The 17,050-nt window shown below is 36.8% G+C and overlaps 1 protein-coding gene and 1 long non-coding RNA gene across 2 annotated transcripts; one reads left to right on the top strand and one right to left on the bottom strand.

Annotated features, from left to right (window-relative positions):
- Positions 1-13,367: 13,367 nt before the first annotated feature.
- LOC112707066 (coumaroyl-CoA:anthocyanidin 3-O-glucoside-6''-O-coumaroyltransferase 1) lies at positions 13,368-15,056 on the top strand. The gene has a single exon (XM_025758626.3). The coding sequence runs from the start codon at positions 13,431-13,433 to the stop codon at positions 14,982-14,984; it is 1,554 nt and encodes a 517-aa protein (XP_025614411.1). The 5' UTR covers positions 13,368-13,430; the 3' UTR covers positions 14,985-15,056.
- Positions 15,057-15,127: 71 nt separating this feature from the next.
- Positions 15,128-16,444, bottom strand: LOC140174839 (uncharacterized). The gene is made up of 2 exons (XR_011864783.1): positions 16,310-16,444; positions 15,128-15,705 (listed from the first exon to the last, which is right to left on the bottom strand). It is a non-coding gene; the product is annotated as an uncharacterized lncRNA (long non-coding RNA).
- Positions 16,445-17,050: the final 606 nt, after the last annotated feature.

Below are 17,050 nucleotides of genomic sequence, written 5' to 3'. Positions count from 1 at the left end.
ATATAGTACTCAGCTACCACCGGAATTGTTGGAACATCCCATCTCATATTTGGCAGGATATTTCAATGGATTTTATTATTGGGTTACCACTTTTGCACGGTTATTCTGTTATCCTGGTGGTGGTGGATCCCTTGTCGAAGGTCACTCATTTTATTTTCTTGCCGGTGGATTTTACTGCCCATAAAGTTGTGAAGGCATTTGTTCGAAACGTGGTGAGCGTATATGGCATTCCTCAAACCATTGTCTCGGGACAGAGATAAAGTGTTTACCAGTGAATTTTAGGAACAATGTTGTGGCAAGCAAGGGATCCTATTGGCTAGGAACTCTGTGTATCACCTAAAAACTGATGGACAGACTAAGATCCTCAATCATTGTTTAGAAATGAACTTAGGCTTCTATACTCAAAAGAACTCCTGCGATTGAAACCATCTCTTTTTGAGAAGTTCTATGGTGTGGATGAAAAAAAAAATCCACATTTGTGGATATTATGTGATAAATTTGTTAGATGAATACGTTTCAGTTGGTCATAAACACAAATTCAGCTAATGGGACACTAGGTTAGAGAGAAGCAGCTGTTTTATAGTTGTATTGCACATTGTAGAAAAATTAATAAGTGTAATTAGATGCTAATTATTTTTGGCAAGTTGGGGTTATTGGGTAAGTTTTATTTTTTTCTGTGTATGTGGTCATGAGTGAGTTTTGGGTTTGAGTCACATTCTTTTTATGCAAGTGTGCAGAATCAAGTTTTCTTGTGGATAAAAATTAGTCAAAGATAGCATTAAAAAGAAAATTGATTAAATTTTTTTTGAATTTGTCTGGGTTAATCGGTTTTTTAATTTCTAAGGAATGTGGCTAAACTTCTGTAACTATTGTTTTGTTATGGTGTTCTCATAAGATGGAAGGGATTGTATATTGTTAAATGGAGAAAGAAAACAAAAAGATGTAGTGCATTGTTTTGATATTTAACCTAAAAAATTAAATAAATAAATAAAGAAATATGTGACGTAGAAATATGTGACGTATGTTATTAATAAGACAGTAAAATAATATTTAAGACAGAAAAATAATATTTTTATTATTTTTTGAATGTTATCCTTTATTAGTGTATTGTTAGTAATTATTTATATAGCATAAATTTGCATAGTTTCAGTGAACTATAAAAATAGAGAATTCCTTTTAAACATTACGTATCTCATATTAATAATGTAAATGAAATCGTTTATGAGTAGCAATTTATTTTTTTAACGCCTTTCATAAATAAAGGGGCAAAAAACATAATTAAGCCAAGGGAAAAATCTTATAACACAAATCAGCCAACTAGAAATCTGATTCAGCAATCAACCAAAGCACACTATAATGTAATTCGAAGCAACTAAATTCAAATTACATTTTCACATAATTCGAAACAAGCTAGCTCGAATTAAGCTCAATCTATGTCTATAGGTAGTTCGAAGCTACCTGGTTCGAATTACAATAGCATAATTCGAGAAAAGGTTAATTCGAATTACTAGCAGCACCTGATTGAAGGAGTTTGAAGCATATAGATTCGAACTACTCACAAATTGACAACACATAGTAATTCGAAATTAATTGATTCTAATTACAAGGACTTCTCCTATATAAGGACTTCTCCTATATTACATGCGGTTTATTGTAGTGGTTTTGTATGCGGTTTTGTTGATGATTTATGTTAGCGATTTACGTTGGTGGTATTGAAAGTTGTTAAATTGAGTGGTTTTGCTTGTTACTTTTGTAAGTGGATTTGCGTGTGGTTTACGTTAGTGGTTTTTTGGATGCGATTTTAGTATGCGACTTTGCTAGTGGTTTACTACATTTTGCTTTTGCATGTGATTTTTTTAAGCGGTCTATGTTAGCAGTTTTCGTATGCGATTTTGCTAGTGGTATACTATATATGCTTTTGCATGTGGTATTTGTTAGTTGTTTTATGTCGTGAATTGTATTTGTAAGTGGTATTTTAATTCGTTCTAATTATGCGGTCCATCTGATGTGCAGCCGTAGCGATGCATATCGAGCATGCGGCGGCAACAGGGGATGCGACTGGATGAGAGGTACGTTCCATACTTACAGATAGCCGGATTATACCATCTTGCGAGACTGAACGACAGATGGTTCCGATTAGACGAGCCCCTTGTGATTGCATTCGTGGAGAGGTGGCGTCCTGAGACGTACACGTTTCATATGCCGTTCGGAGAGTGCACGATCACACTTTAGGACGTGGCGTACCAGTTGGGGTTGCCAGTGGACGGACATTACGTCAGTGGTTGCCTGACAGATTTCCATCTATACATACAGGGTGGCCGGCGACCTTGGCAGTGGTTCCAGAAGTTGCTCAGTGTGTTACCTCCTGCAAACCAAATTCAAAAGTTCGTAGTGAACTGCACCTGGTTCCAAGAGAGTTTTGGAGAGTGCCCTAAGGGGGCTGATGAGGAGAGAGTGAGGCGCAATGCCCATACCTATATCATGATGTTGTTAGGCACCCAGCTGTTTGCCGACAGGTCTGGCAACCGTATTCACATCAGATGGCTACCGTATGTGGCTAGACTTGAAGAGATGGGTGGCTATAGCTGGGGGTCGGCGGCACTAGCATGGTTGTACCGGTTGTCCATCCGGAGGTGTTGGAGCCTCGTTATACGGCGTTATGGCGGTGTGTGATGTCACTGATATATTTTGCGGTGGTTGAGTGGCACCAGGTTGATAGGGTCTTACCGCAGTTCAGCGGTGTTCAGCCCCGCCCACATCCCGCCCTAAACATCGACTTCTTGATGTCGAAGGACGGGAGAGGAGGTGATCGTTGGTTCCTGTACCACTTGTAGTACTGGCATCTTCATTGGGAGACACGTGCGGATCATGTTCTTCGGTTCGATGTTGTTGCCGATCCGGGACCCTCACATGACTTCTTGGACTGGTGGCGTCAGCACGGAAAGAGGTTCTTGTCACCAGAGATATACTTGGGGGATCCTAGAGCCATTCCTATTCCGGTTGAGGCGACACAGAGGGGTGCTGGGAGAGTACCTGATATGGACCGTGTTGACAACGTTCCTGATAGGCATTGGGTTGAGAGGAGAGCTCGTGTCGGGACACGACGGAGCCAGCGTGAGTGGAGGTGGCTGGACCAGGCTATGGAGGAGGGTGACGAGGCAGGTAGGGGTGGTGATCGGCGACGAGGGCGTGGAGGTAGACGGAGAGCGCCTGCTGTGAGGAACGATCACGGTGATCGTGGTGAGGATGTCGCTGGAGGAGTGGCTGCGGTGGGGTGTTAGTCCCGATCATGGCGGACATGGTGGAGAGTGGTATGGGTCCGGTATGGGAGATCCTTATGCCCATGGTGAGGCTGGACTTGGAAAGGGGCCGCTCGGAGATTACTTCATTGGTGTTTCCGGTGACGACCAAACACTTCAGAAGAGTACGCCATGGGTGAGTCCGGGATCCATGTTTTCAGACTTTCTTGCCAGTGATGGTCTTGATGCGGATTTCGGTGGATCATACTTCCTAGATGAGATCAGTGCCATCATGCAGGAGGATGAGGCTGCCTGTCGACGAAGACATAAGCACCGTTAGATGTCGATTTGAATGAGCCTCCCTCCGTGGCTCCTGCTGACTATTTCGCCTTGGGTGGTACCCCACCTTCCGCACATACTGCTAGGTCATATTCAGTTACCGGGCCGTCTTCATCTCGACTGTTACATGTCCAGCCTAGGACGCCTGCACAGCCAGCCCCGGAGAACGAGGAGGATGAGATCGAGGATGAGGAGTCGCTTATCCGGAGAGGTCAGAGGACACGGGTTCCACGTCGTTGCTTTACGGGGTCGCACCTATTTAGATAATTTGTGTATCGTGTTGTATGTTATTTCATGATTAGTGTTGTATGTTACCTATCTTCGTTTATGTCTTTCGTTATCAGTGTTGTTTTATAGCCACCTTTAGTTTATCAGTTGACGTATGTGTGCGTTTCTTATTACTTTATCGTCTATCAGTCACTGTGAAAACATGTGTACTTTGCTTATTTAACTTATTTCCATAATTTAGTTAGCATGTTTCATTTAATTTGAAAGTTCATGTTATTGCCTTAACTATAGGCTGACCAAGTGATATTTCATGTCGGATAAGGATCACATTCATTAATTAATAAGACATGTAAAATACATGACTTTTAATGTAACAATTTTTCATCACAAAACAATGCCAACTTAGCAAACCTAGAACATCGGTGTCCTAAAGAAAAAGTCAAATGATCAAACTAATACAACTAACAACACAACACCACACCTACTCCTCTCTCCCTGTATGGCTGGGTCCTCCGACCTATGGGCAACTCCGACGAGTGCGTCCGGGTTGCCGACAGAGGCCACATTTCTTTGGCCGGTTTGGATCTGCCTCGTCCATATTGATCCGTATCCGAGTGGACTTAGGACGACCCTCCCTCGCATGCCTCTTGTTTGGGTTCGGTATCACTGTCGGCCCATCATATGGTGGCCAGAAACCCTCCGGAATGGGAGGTGTGAATCTCATCCAATACACACTAAAAACCAAACTAAGATGATACACCTGGTGAATGTAAGGCTGCCAAGTAACCCGTGAGTAGGCACAGCATGCCAGTGCGTGCGGACACGGGAAATGAAGTGCTTGAAAGTATCCGCATTCACATGTCTGAGATCCAAGTGAGACCTTGTAGGTACCAAGTGAGAACGAACCAGTCGGAGTCGTCTCTGCCACGGTGTACTCCGAGTTATCCCTATCGTACAAAGTCACGGTGAAGCACATCACCATCTTCAAATTGGCCTCGAAACACTTTACCAGCAGTTGACTGAATTGTTGTCCGGTACCCAGCTGGGCCTCGGCCTCTCTCCCCTTGTGGACAAATAGTTCGGCCAACCTTCCGTATGTTGCCTTCACCAGCGAGCACACATGGAGGTTCCCGACACCCTTCAGGATTGAGTTCACACACTCGGAGATATTCGTCATCATGTGCCCGAATCTCTGGCCCTCATCACAATACTGTGTCCACAATGAATACTCAATTCGATTCGCCCAGTCACACATCGTCGGGTCTTCAGAGCGCATAATATCAAACCAGTAATCGAACTCGACCTCGGTCTTAGCATATGCAGCGTTCACAAGAAGCCTCCTTGCGTCTTTACCCTTGAAGGTGAGGGCGAAATTTGCTACTACATGTCGAATGCAGAATTCCCGGTATGCAGCTGGAGGTAGCCATCCCCCGTCGGGAGCTTCAAGCGCGGCCTTGATGCCGTTATGCCTGTCCGAAATAACCAGCAGACCCGGCTGCGGTGTCACGTGCTGATGCAGGTGGGAGAGAAAGAAGGACCACGACTTAGCATTCTCACCCTCGACTAGTGCAAATGTAACTGGGAGTATGTTGGAGTTTCTGTCCTGTGCAATCGCGACAAGCAACGTTCCCCCATACTTGCCATATAGATGGGTGCCGTCAATACTCACCAACGGCTTGTAATGACGAAATGCCTCGATACACGGTGGAAACGGCCAGAACAGTCTGTGAAAATAAGCTTGAGACTCGTCCAGCTGTCCCCCAACTCGAACAGGGCTCGTTTTAAGGACTACAACAGTACCAGGCATGGTCAACTGGACTCCTAACACCCACCTAGGGAGCTCGTTGTACGACTCATCCCAGTCACCATAGATGATGGCAACAACCTTCTGCTTTGCCAATCAGACCCTCCTGTACGTCGGCCTAAACCCAAAGTGTGTGGCCGTGGCATTTAGGATCACCTTGATGCTGACGGATGCATCAGCCCTAACCATTGGCATAATGAATGCCGCTATCACATGATAATCCAAACTCCTGTGGTCGCTGGAGATGGAGGTGACGAGACACGTATGCGGTCCATTGTACCGTTTGACCTCCCAAATGCCCTTGCGCTGCCGGAGATTCAGTTGAATCAACCATGTGCACCAATTCCCGAACTCAAAACACTTGCCCACATACCAGCGATAGTCAGACTCCACTACCCTCGGCGGATGCTGTAAGTCTTCACACTTAACAGGGCCTCATCTTTATCCTGAAATTGCTGACCAACCTGGAACTCTGTTAAACCAGCAGACCCTTCCGCATCTCTAGCGCCAAATCCAGCAGGCTGCCCAGGAACCCCTCCTGCCTCATGGCATCCAAGTCCAAAGATGAAAAATATGGAGGATACTGCTGTGTGCCAGAGCTAGAACCACTTTCCGCTCCTGCAGGCTCACTCGCTCCAATATCATCGCCATTGTCATCAGCAATCATATCCGGCTCGACATCATCGTCCTCTGGATCATCAAACAATCCATCTCCAACCCTAGCCAGTGCAGCACATTGTAGAGAGGTGCGACAGGCTGGACGGGTGGCTCATACGCAAGGACAGAGGAAGAAGCAACGGCAGGTCTGGAGCTAGAACCGGCCACCGTGGCTAAAGTGGTGGTATTCTGGTTTGAACTCCCCGAGCTGGATACCACATCAACCAACTTTGCCAACAGCTCTAGTGTCCTCACTTCGGGAAACTGCCGGCGACAATGATACATGACCTGCAAGTCCTCATCACTCCCGATCGTGAAATAATCATACTTCACGATTTCTTGGAGCACCGTGATTGGAATGCGATAGAAAAACTTGTAAATCCGTTTCACACCTTCCAGACCAAGTTTCAACAGTACAGAGCCTACAAGGTCATCATAGCTCGTCATAGGCCTCACGATAATACAGAGAGGATCCTTATCGATGAACTTCACACCAGAACGAGTTTTTCTCTTAATCGATCCTCTGTGGTGAACCAACACTACAAAATTGTCCTCACTAGCCATCTGAACCCTCTAATGAGAGAAACTCACGTTCACATCATATATATACAGGTCTGGTCCACACTAATTTGAATCATCCTCATTCGCACTATATATATGTAATTCGAACCAGCTCAGTTCGAATTAGGATTTATTCACGTTTGGTAGTAATTCGAATCTATACAATTCGAATTATGCTGACTTCACTTTTCATAGTAATTCGAATTGACTCTATTCGAATTATGTATGTTTTAGGTTTGCATGTAATTCGAGCTAGTACAATTCGAATTACATTCAACTCAAGTTCGAAATGATTTGATTCGAACTACATATATTTGTGCATTGGTTGATTGGTGAATCAGATTTCGTTTTGGCTGATTCAAGTAATAAGAATCTTCCATTGGCTTATTTTAGTTTTTTTACCCTAAATAAAGGATAACATTCAAAAAATAATATTATCCTTTCATAAAAATATTATTTTTTTGTCTTAAATATTATTTTACTGTCTTATTAGTAACATACGTCACATATTTCTTTATTTATTTATTTAATTTTTTAGGTTAAATATCAAAACAATGCACTACATCCTTTTGTTTTCTTTCTCCACTTAACAATATACAATCCCTTCCATCTTATGAGAACACCGTAACAAAACAACAGAAATTTACCCACATTCCTTGAAAATTAAAAAACCGGTTAACCCAGACAAGTCCAAAATTTTTTTTAGCCCATTTCCTTTTTAATGCTATCTTTGACTAATTTTTATCCACAAGAAAACTTGTTTCTGCACACTTGCATAAAAAAATGTGACCCAAGTCCAAAACCCATTCATGACCACATACACAGAAAAAAAAAAAATAAAACTTGTCCAATAGTCTCAACTTGTCAAAAATAATTAGCATCTAACTACACTTATTAATTTTTTTACAATGTGCAGTACAACTGCAAAACCTCCGTTTCTCCCTGACCTAGTGTCCCATCAGCTGAACTTGTGACTATGACCAACCCAAACGTGTTCATCTAACAAGCTTGCCACATAATATCCACGGATGTGAATTTTTTTTCCATCCACACCAGAACTTCCCTCTCTTTTTTTGGACAACTTATAATTACAATACGCGTCCTATCATTCGGTAATTGGAATGTCCCTTTCAAAGCTATTTTTGGTAGCTAGGGATCCCTTCCCTCTAATTCATTATGAGCCTTCTGAAACTGATACTCCAACAGTTCAAAAGCATTTACAGCAGCAAGATGAGATTTTAGCAGTCCTCAAGATAAACCTCCAACGAGCTCAACTGCGCATGAAGTACCACATAGATCGTAACTGACAAAAAGTGGAATTCAATGTCGAAAACTATGTTTTTGTAAAACTACAACCTTATCGTCAACAATCAGTGGCATTATGGAAGAATCAAAAGCTTGGCATGAGATATTTCAGTCCTTTTTCTATCACGGCACAGATTAACAAAGTTGTTTATCGACTACAACTGTCACCAGAGGTAAAGATATACCCTGTTTTTCATGTATCATTACTGAAAAAGTGTAAAGGAGAACCAGGAGCTTTTAATATTCCTATGTCATTGCTCCTGCCGGATATGAAAGTACAACCACAACTTATTTTGGGATACAAAATGGTGAAGAAGCACGACTATTGGCAGGAAGAAGTCCTTATCAAATGGCAAGGCTTATCCGAGGAGGAGGCAACTTGAGAACCATATATATAAAGTAATGCAACAACAATTTACTACGTTCTACCTTGAGAACAAGGCCATTTTTAAATGAGGGGATAATGATACAAAGAAGGAAAATATAGCTATAGTTGAGGCCCATCACATGTACCAAATGAGATGATGAAAAGAGAACTTTGCAACCCAAGCAAGAAAAAAAACATAATCGAATTGGTTAGTAGAAATGATCAAAAGGTGTGAGAAGGCATCATGGTGTCGAGTAAATTGTGATTCTCTTCTTTGCTGAATCTCTCTTTTCCCTGACCTATCTTTATTAAGCTTCATTCCTTTACCTTCTATGTTCTTGACTTGCAAGTGATCTCTCTAGGACAATTGAATAATACTCATGCACAATTTCGGATTTCCCTCTTATGTTCCTTGTTCATAATAGACCACATTCTATACTTTTTCATACTTACACACATGTTGCGTATATGTACCGAGACATTATTTTGCTATTGTGATTAATTCCATTCATTAACCTCTGTTTGTATCATTTAATTTCTGCGATATTTTTTAATGTAATATGTCAATGATTAATCTTTTGTAAATCTAAGTTTTAAAAAAAATTTATTAGTTAATAGATTATTATATGCATAAGACAAAATTTAAATTTCTAATACTTAGTTAAATAAATAAGTATGCTACACATACAAATTTTTTTGGCTTACAAGTCTCACAAGTTGGCACAAGGCCAACAAAATACACGCGCATTACACTCCCACATTCAAGAGTAAATACACGTACGTTATTCAACCACTTCCTGTTTTTAAAGTGCGCTACTCACCATTATGAACGACTCTTCTTCTTCTTACTCGATGAAAACCACAACTGTCAGTTTTCTTCGCGTTTCTCCTCCTCTTCCTCTTCTTCCTTCTTCTTCTCCTCCTTCTTTGTGTTTCTCCTCTTTTTTCTTCGCGTGTTTTATCTTCATCGTCGTGTTTCTCCTCCTTCTTCTTTTGATTTTGCAACATTATGTATTTTTTTCTTCTTTGTTTGATTTTTTCCTCCCAGAAAGAATTATGAGAATATGAAATAAGAAGATGAAGAAGAAGAAGCAGCAGAAGATGAGGAAGAAAAAGAGGAAGAAAAAGCGTTCTGAATTATGCAGAACTCATCAGAATAAAAATACACCCAAATATCTTTGTTTTACACCTAAATATCTTCGTTTTTACACCCAAATTTGTTGCAGATACAGAAATGAGTTATATTACGTGTACACTAAAATCAGCTACCAAAGTCAGCAAGGGCTGCAAAATACACCCAAAATATACCATATTAAAACAAGCATAAACTATAGAATGCAAATACAACTATAAAATCATCATAAAAAATAATAAAAACCAGGTTCATGAATAATAACTAAACAAAAACTAAAACAATTCAACTAAAAGAATAAGACAATTCACCCTCCGTCAGATGAAAAGTCATAAACTGTAAATACATCCAAACTTTTATAAAAATACACCCAAATATTCCTAATCTACACCCAAACGTCTAATATAAAATGGACAATATTATATTAATTCTAATCAGAACTAGTACATTAGAATCAATTCAAACAAGAAAGAATTAATAGAAAATTTCACAGGCAAGATTTATGCACTGGTTCATCAGACAATCTGAAGTTGAATTATCCATTATCTTCAAAAACGATTTCAGAGTTTGATGTCAAAAAATAATGGAAATCGAGAATAACGAAGAAAGAGAATAGAAAGAGAAAAACACATAAATGAAGAAGGAGAAAGAAAAGGTAAGAAATTCGAAAAAGGAAACAGAATCCTTTCAAAAATTAAAAATATGTTAGAGGCGCGTGAAACATATGTGCACAACAAGCGCGTTTGAGCGTAATATCAATTAGAGGACTTGTAAGACTTGTATAACAAAATTATTTTTACGTAAACATTAATCCTTAAATAAATAGGTGAATTAATTATTCAATCAATTCTAATTTAAGGTGTTTTTTTTTTGTTTCCTCTTTTTGTTCAAACCTAACTTCTAATTTTTACTCTTTTGTTTGGGTCAACAATTTAAGTTATGTTTATTTCCTCTTCTTTGTCAAAACCGAAAATGTTTTATATCATTTTTTGTTAAAAGGTAAGAATTTGTTATTTACAGGACCAAAGCAAGTTTTGTCCAGAAATTGGACCAAACAACTAGTGCCGTCCAAAAAATAAAGCAAATCAGTTCAGGCCATATACAACAAAGAAAAAGGAAAACCAAGTCCCAGTTTTGTTATTTTATTTTCGTACTTTAATATTTTATCCTTATTTAACTATGATTAAGAAGGGATTATATGAAATCTATAGAACTTTGTAAGTTGAAAAAAAACAAATCTTACTTAGAGAACAACTTATACATTTATAACATGCAAAATGAATTTACTTATTTCATAAATCATAAATGAAATTGCACACAGATTCTCTTCTAAGAACATACAAATTGCTGCCGCTTCTTCCACCGATGCATGTTCCTTGAGAAGATGAATTTTAGATTTTAGTGCGAAGTTGGTTTTCTATCTGAATGATGTGGTACTGAATCCTTAGTAAGAAATTAAGAATCAATAGTTGAATACCACATCCACAGCATGTCCACCGCTTGTAGAGGTGGCAACACTATTTAAATTCGTGGATATCCACTCTGTCTTTATCTATTCGGGACGAGTAATTATTCGCACTCGCACCGGAGTAGACTTTAGCGGGACGGATTTTTAAGCGGGACTGGACGGGATCGGGTTTAGGTTAAACCCATCTCTACCCGCCTCGGTATATATATATAGATATATAAATATATATATTTTTAATATATAATATATGTAATATATATAAAATAATTAGTAAAATGATTAATAATATTGTATCATATTTAAATTTTTACTTTAATTTATGTTATGAATGTAAATAATTGTTATATAATTTTTAAAATTTTATTTTATTTTTTGGATTTAATAATTATTGGGGTGGATAGGGGCGGAGCAGGTACCCGCAGAAGCGAGTACCCACAGGAGTGGATTAGGGTTTAATATTTTACTACTTACGGATAGAAACGAAGCGGATTTGATGTAAATTTTTGTTGAACGGGATAGAATTAGATAGAACAAAAATTCGCCCCTACCCGCCTCGTTGCCACCCTAACCGCTTGGCGCAATGGCGCTCCTATATATCTATGTTCAGCTTTGGAAAAATGGAAATTAAACAATAAACTTATTTGTTAAATCAAATAATCATTATTAGTTAAACAACGAACTAGATAATAATAATAATAATAATAACAATAATAATAATAATAATAAGTGTGTACTATATATATAAATTATATTTTATTTTTATTATAATATTTTGCCTCAATGATTTCATTCATAAAAAAAGTTTAATAATTTATAATAGAGTTTAATTAATATATGTTTTTCAAATATATAATAAAATTATTAATAATAAATATTTTAAATTTTTTAATAAATAAAAAATAAATATATAAAAAATTTGAATATTTTATATTTTTAATAAATTTTTTTAATTTATAATTCTAACATATATTTATAAAATACAAAAAAAATTTATTATAATAAAGATGAGACAAACTTCGTTATATAAAATATTTTATATTTTTAATAAATTTTTTTAATTTATAATTTTAACATATATTTATAAAATACAAAAAAATCATTTATTATAATAAAGATGAGACAAACTTCGTTGGTTAATTTCCATATATAAGCATGAACTGAGAGTTCACCTTCTAGCTATTCCAACTTTACTTCTCTCACTGTCAATCCCGAGAAGTGCTAAATCTGAATTATGAAGCCGCATGTATATGGACTTTAATTACTTTCAGTCAGTTTCTAGATCTTGCTGACGGTATTATCAAAGTATGAATTTTAATATGTTTTATCTTACATATTTTTGTCTCGTTGCTTTCTCGAATTTAAATTTTCTAAAATGATAAAATAAAAAATTAATCGTATTCTATAATTTTTATAAGAGGTATGTTTTATTATCTTAATTTAAAAATAATTTAATTTTTTATTTTATTATTTTACCAATCTTTTTTCCTTAAAAATTTTAATCCCTCTTCTCTTATCTTATCAACACTAACCCTGCTCATTTATTTTATTTTATATTTGACCTATAATCAAAATAACATTAAGCCTGTTGGTACGTTATTTTCTGTTTTTTTTAGACTTTAATATATAATAATCTCTTTGTAGTATTTCTTTCATGGTATAATTATTTTGCAAACCTTATAATTTAGGAGAAATTTGAATATATATCAAGTAGAGAGGTTCTTATCCATAAAAAGTTATTTAAAAATTATAAAAGATAAACTCAAACAAATAAAAATTATTTTATTTAATATTCATTAATTAACACTAAAATAATTATATAATTTTAGATATAATAAATATAAAATTACGAATATTATGTATATAAAATTATAAATATTATTATATTATATAAAATAATTTTACATATTAACTCTCTAATATTATTAAAAAATTCCAAATAAAAACAGATTTAATTAGACTCATTTAAAAATAAGATAAAAAGATCTCAAAGAATTACAATACTTGCTGAATAAATTTATTAAAAATTTATTATAATATAAATTTATTCTCATTTTCGGTTAACATAGAGAATAATGTTTTTTTTAACTATCAAAAAGAAAAGTGAAAAAAAATGAGTGATCTTTCATCATTAAATATAATTTCATACCATTAAAAAGACTATTAATAATCAATTAATAGTTACAAAATACAAAAATTGTTGGCTCTGGGCACTTTTTTTTTTTTTTAAGATATATATCTAATATATTTATGGAATTTATAAAAGCCGCTGGGGTGAATTTATGAATGCAACTTTATATTATATCTCCTTAGCTTAGCCTGTACCACATTGTATGTCATATCTAACAAAAAACAAGTGCATGATCATGGCTGCTCACACCACCACCACCACCACCAACAAGAAGCATGAGCAAGTGAAGATCATAGAAGAATGTAAAGTTGCACCACCAGAAGGGTCTCTTGCCTCCACCACCACCATTGTTCCCCTCACTTACTTGGATATCCCATGGTTCCTATGCCATCCGATTAAGCGCATCTTCTTCTATGACTTCCCTCACTCCACCAACCACTTCCTTCAATCATCACTCCCTCCTCTCAAACACTCCCTCTCCCTTTCCCTCCAACACTTCTTTCCATTCGCCTCCAACCTCATCGTACCTCCCTCCCCAAATCTCCCCTTCATCCGTTTTCTTGACGGTCTCGACTCACTCTCTTTCACCATTGCAGAGTCTAAAGCAGACTTTTCCTTACTCGTATCTGATTCGCCACAAGATGTTCGCTTTCTACACCCTTTGATCGCTTCTTTGCCACCTAAGGTTACCATGGAGGATGGTACGCTTGTTATGCCTCTCATGGCCATTCAAGTCACTGTTCTTCCAAACACTGCCTTCGCCATTTCTCTAACATTCAGCCATCTCGCCGCCGATGGCTACTCGCTTCATCATTTCATCAAGTTTTGGGCCAATCTTTGCAAGCAAATAATAACAAGAGGTAGTGGAACAAATGATGAAGATGTTAAAGAATCTAGTTTTTTGTCTCTTCCTTTTCATGATAGAGACATAGTTAAGGACCCGAAAGGGCTTAAACATGTTTACATGGAAGAGGTAAGAGATTTGCTGAGGAAGAACAACAACTTGATGAATTCTCAAGTCCCTGTCAATAGTAACACCATGGTACGTGCAACTCTTGTCCTAAACCATAGCCAAGTTGAGAAACTCAAGAAATTTGTGTCTCTTAAATACCGTGACACCTATGGTTCTAATACGTTATTACACATGTCAACGTTTGTGGTCACGTGTTCATTGATTTGGGTTTGCATGATGCAATCAGAAGAACAAACCGAAGGCAATCATCATCATAATAATAAGAATTTTGATGATGAAGTTTGCTATTTCATAATTCTAGCTGATTACCGTGGCCGTTCTGAGTTATCAATACCTTCAAATTACTTTGGGAATTGCTTATTGTCTGGATATGTGAGACTCAAGAGGGGTGAGCTAGTTGGAGAAAATAATGGTGATTGTTATCATGGGATTTTTGAGGCAGCAAGTGGAATTGACAGGGAGATTAGAAATCTGAGAAATGATGCATTAACAAGGGTTGAAAGTTTTGTCCCCTATGCTAGAGAATTAAATAAATGTCGTAGTATAACTGTGGTGGCAGGGTCTCCAAAATTAGGAGTTTATGAAACTGATTTTGGGTGGGGAAAGCCTAAGAAATCTGTAGCAGTTCATGTTGAATCAGCAGGAGCATTTTCTCTTTCGGATTGTAGGAACAACGAAGGAGCAGTTGAGATTGGAATTGCACTTGAGAGGATCCGAATGAAGAAATTCATCAAAATTTTCGAACAACACCTCCAAAACATCGATCATGATTTCCCTACGTAGTTTATTTTATGTGGTCATTATATATGTACTTGCATTTTATGATGTTGTTTATATAGTTTAACTTTATCGGTATTCTGGTACGACTAAATATCTTTTAAATTTATCTTTTAAACAACTTTTTATTATACTAATTTCAAAAAAAATTAAAATAAATACATTTAAATAAATTTAATATTTTTTTAATTTAAAATACAAATTAAAAAAAATAATTTGGCTAAAACTAAAATTCAACAATTTAATTTTAAATCCCAACACACTCAAAACATCCCTTAAATATTTCAAAACACAAATTTCACTTCATTAAACCCGCTCATAAAATTTATATCCGTAGCACCTCACACTCCTCTTCCGTTGCTGCGCTCCTCCCCTATCCTTCCATGCCCTGCGCTTCTCATCGCTCTGCACTCTTTTTTCACCGTACTCCTCCCTCGAGTCGTGTTCTTCCGTCACGCCGTGCTCCTTTGTCACTGGAGGTAGCATCATCAAGATAGTAGGTTGCTAAGCGGATGGAAGCGGTGTCATCGAGGTAGAAGGAGCCACATAGTTAGGATTAGGCACCATGATGAACAACTAGTTCGGTGTATTCATTGTCTATGACGTCACCGGATAGTCGGAATAGAGGGGAACGACTGAGAAGTCTCAGGAATACTAAAAGAAAACCTCCTTCTACCACGGTTACGACCACAAGACTGATCCGTGACATCTCTACCTGTCATCATGTCTGCAAAAAGCATACTAATTAACACAAATTCTTCCAAAATTATATTATTTGGAAGAAATTTTGACATAACCTCCCTTAAAAGGTGCTAACCTTCACGGTGATAAACCGCACAACAATTAAAATATATTTAAATTCAAAATTTTACAAAATTAGAACTCTTAAATTTAAACCTAACTAATATTAGAGAATCTATTCTCAAACTTTAATACTACTAAAACAAGCATATCATCAATCATTATTAAATACTAATGATGTTTTCTTTCTAATTCGACTCAAGATTGATGATATTAAATATTATCTAAAACCTGTTACTTCATATGCTTTTATAAATTCAAATCAAAACTTTAAATTCTAATTTATATAAATTACTAAACCTTATTTAAGCTAATATTATAAATATACTCTAAATTTAAGTTATACTAGACATTATATGATTTATATTATTAATTAATTAATTGAGTATCTAGTTAAACAACAAACAATAACACAATTTAAAATATATTCTCAACTTCAAATTTATAATCAATTTAGAATCTATTCTAATCAATGGTCATCTAATATCAAACCATAGCCAAATTAAAAAAATAGAAGAAGGAGATAATACTTCGAGGGAGCAGCGACAACAGAGGTGGCAGCAACAACTGCGACACCAACAATGACGATTCGATTCGATCGGTTCAGTTCAAACGACGAGAGAGGACCGTTAGAAGAGGCTGCCGAAGGGAATGTTGAGAGATGGGGGAGAAGGTTAAAGAGAGAGTGGGAGACAAGAGGGTTAAAGAGAGAGAGTAATTCAAAATGAGGGGAAAGAGGATTCGCAGTTTAAATTTAGAGCACACTTATCGTCGAATTTACTGGTGGATAAAGCTTTGCGATTGGCCAAAACGCAACCTTTCACTAATCAAGGTACCATCGGATTTATTTGCCTGTAAATCCGACGGTTATCATGGCGCCAATATTTCGCTTTTCCTTCTAATTATTACCGTTGTAAACCAGAATTCGACGGTAAATCTTTTACCCGACGAATTCATTGCAAAATCCACCAATAAATCCGCCTCTAAACCCGACGCTAAATTCGACGGTATTCAACGTTTTTCATGTAGTGTCTCTACTTTTTTTTTCTATCTCCTTCATTCCTTCACCCACTGTGTCTCTCTTATATATCATGATTAATTACAAATTTGACAATCAAAATATACAATATAACATTATTTAATTGTGATTAAAATCAAAATTAAAATTAAAATATAACTATATTATATTACTAATTTAATAACTAAAATGTGTCACATTACACTCACTCACATTAAAATTGAGATGAAACATTTTTTTTCAAAATTAATAA

This window comes from Arachis hypogaea, chromosome 8, assembly GCF_003086295.3.
Source record: "Arachis hypogaea cultivar Tifrunner chromosome 8, arahy.Tifrunner.gnm2.J5K5, whole genome shotgun sequence".
NCBI lineage: Eukaryota > Viridiplantae > Streptophyta > Magnoliopsida > Fabales > Fabaceae > Arachis > Arachis hypogaea.
The sequence above is the reverse complement of the archived record's forward strand: the minus strand, read 5'-3'. Positions and strand labels throughout refer to the sequence as shown.

Excerpts from the sequence above, each read along its gene's own strand:
- LOC112707066 (XM_025758626.3), top strand. The coding sequence starts at position 13,431 with ATGTCATATCTAACAAAAAACAAGTGCATGATCATGGCTGCTCACACC.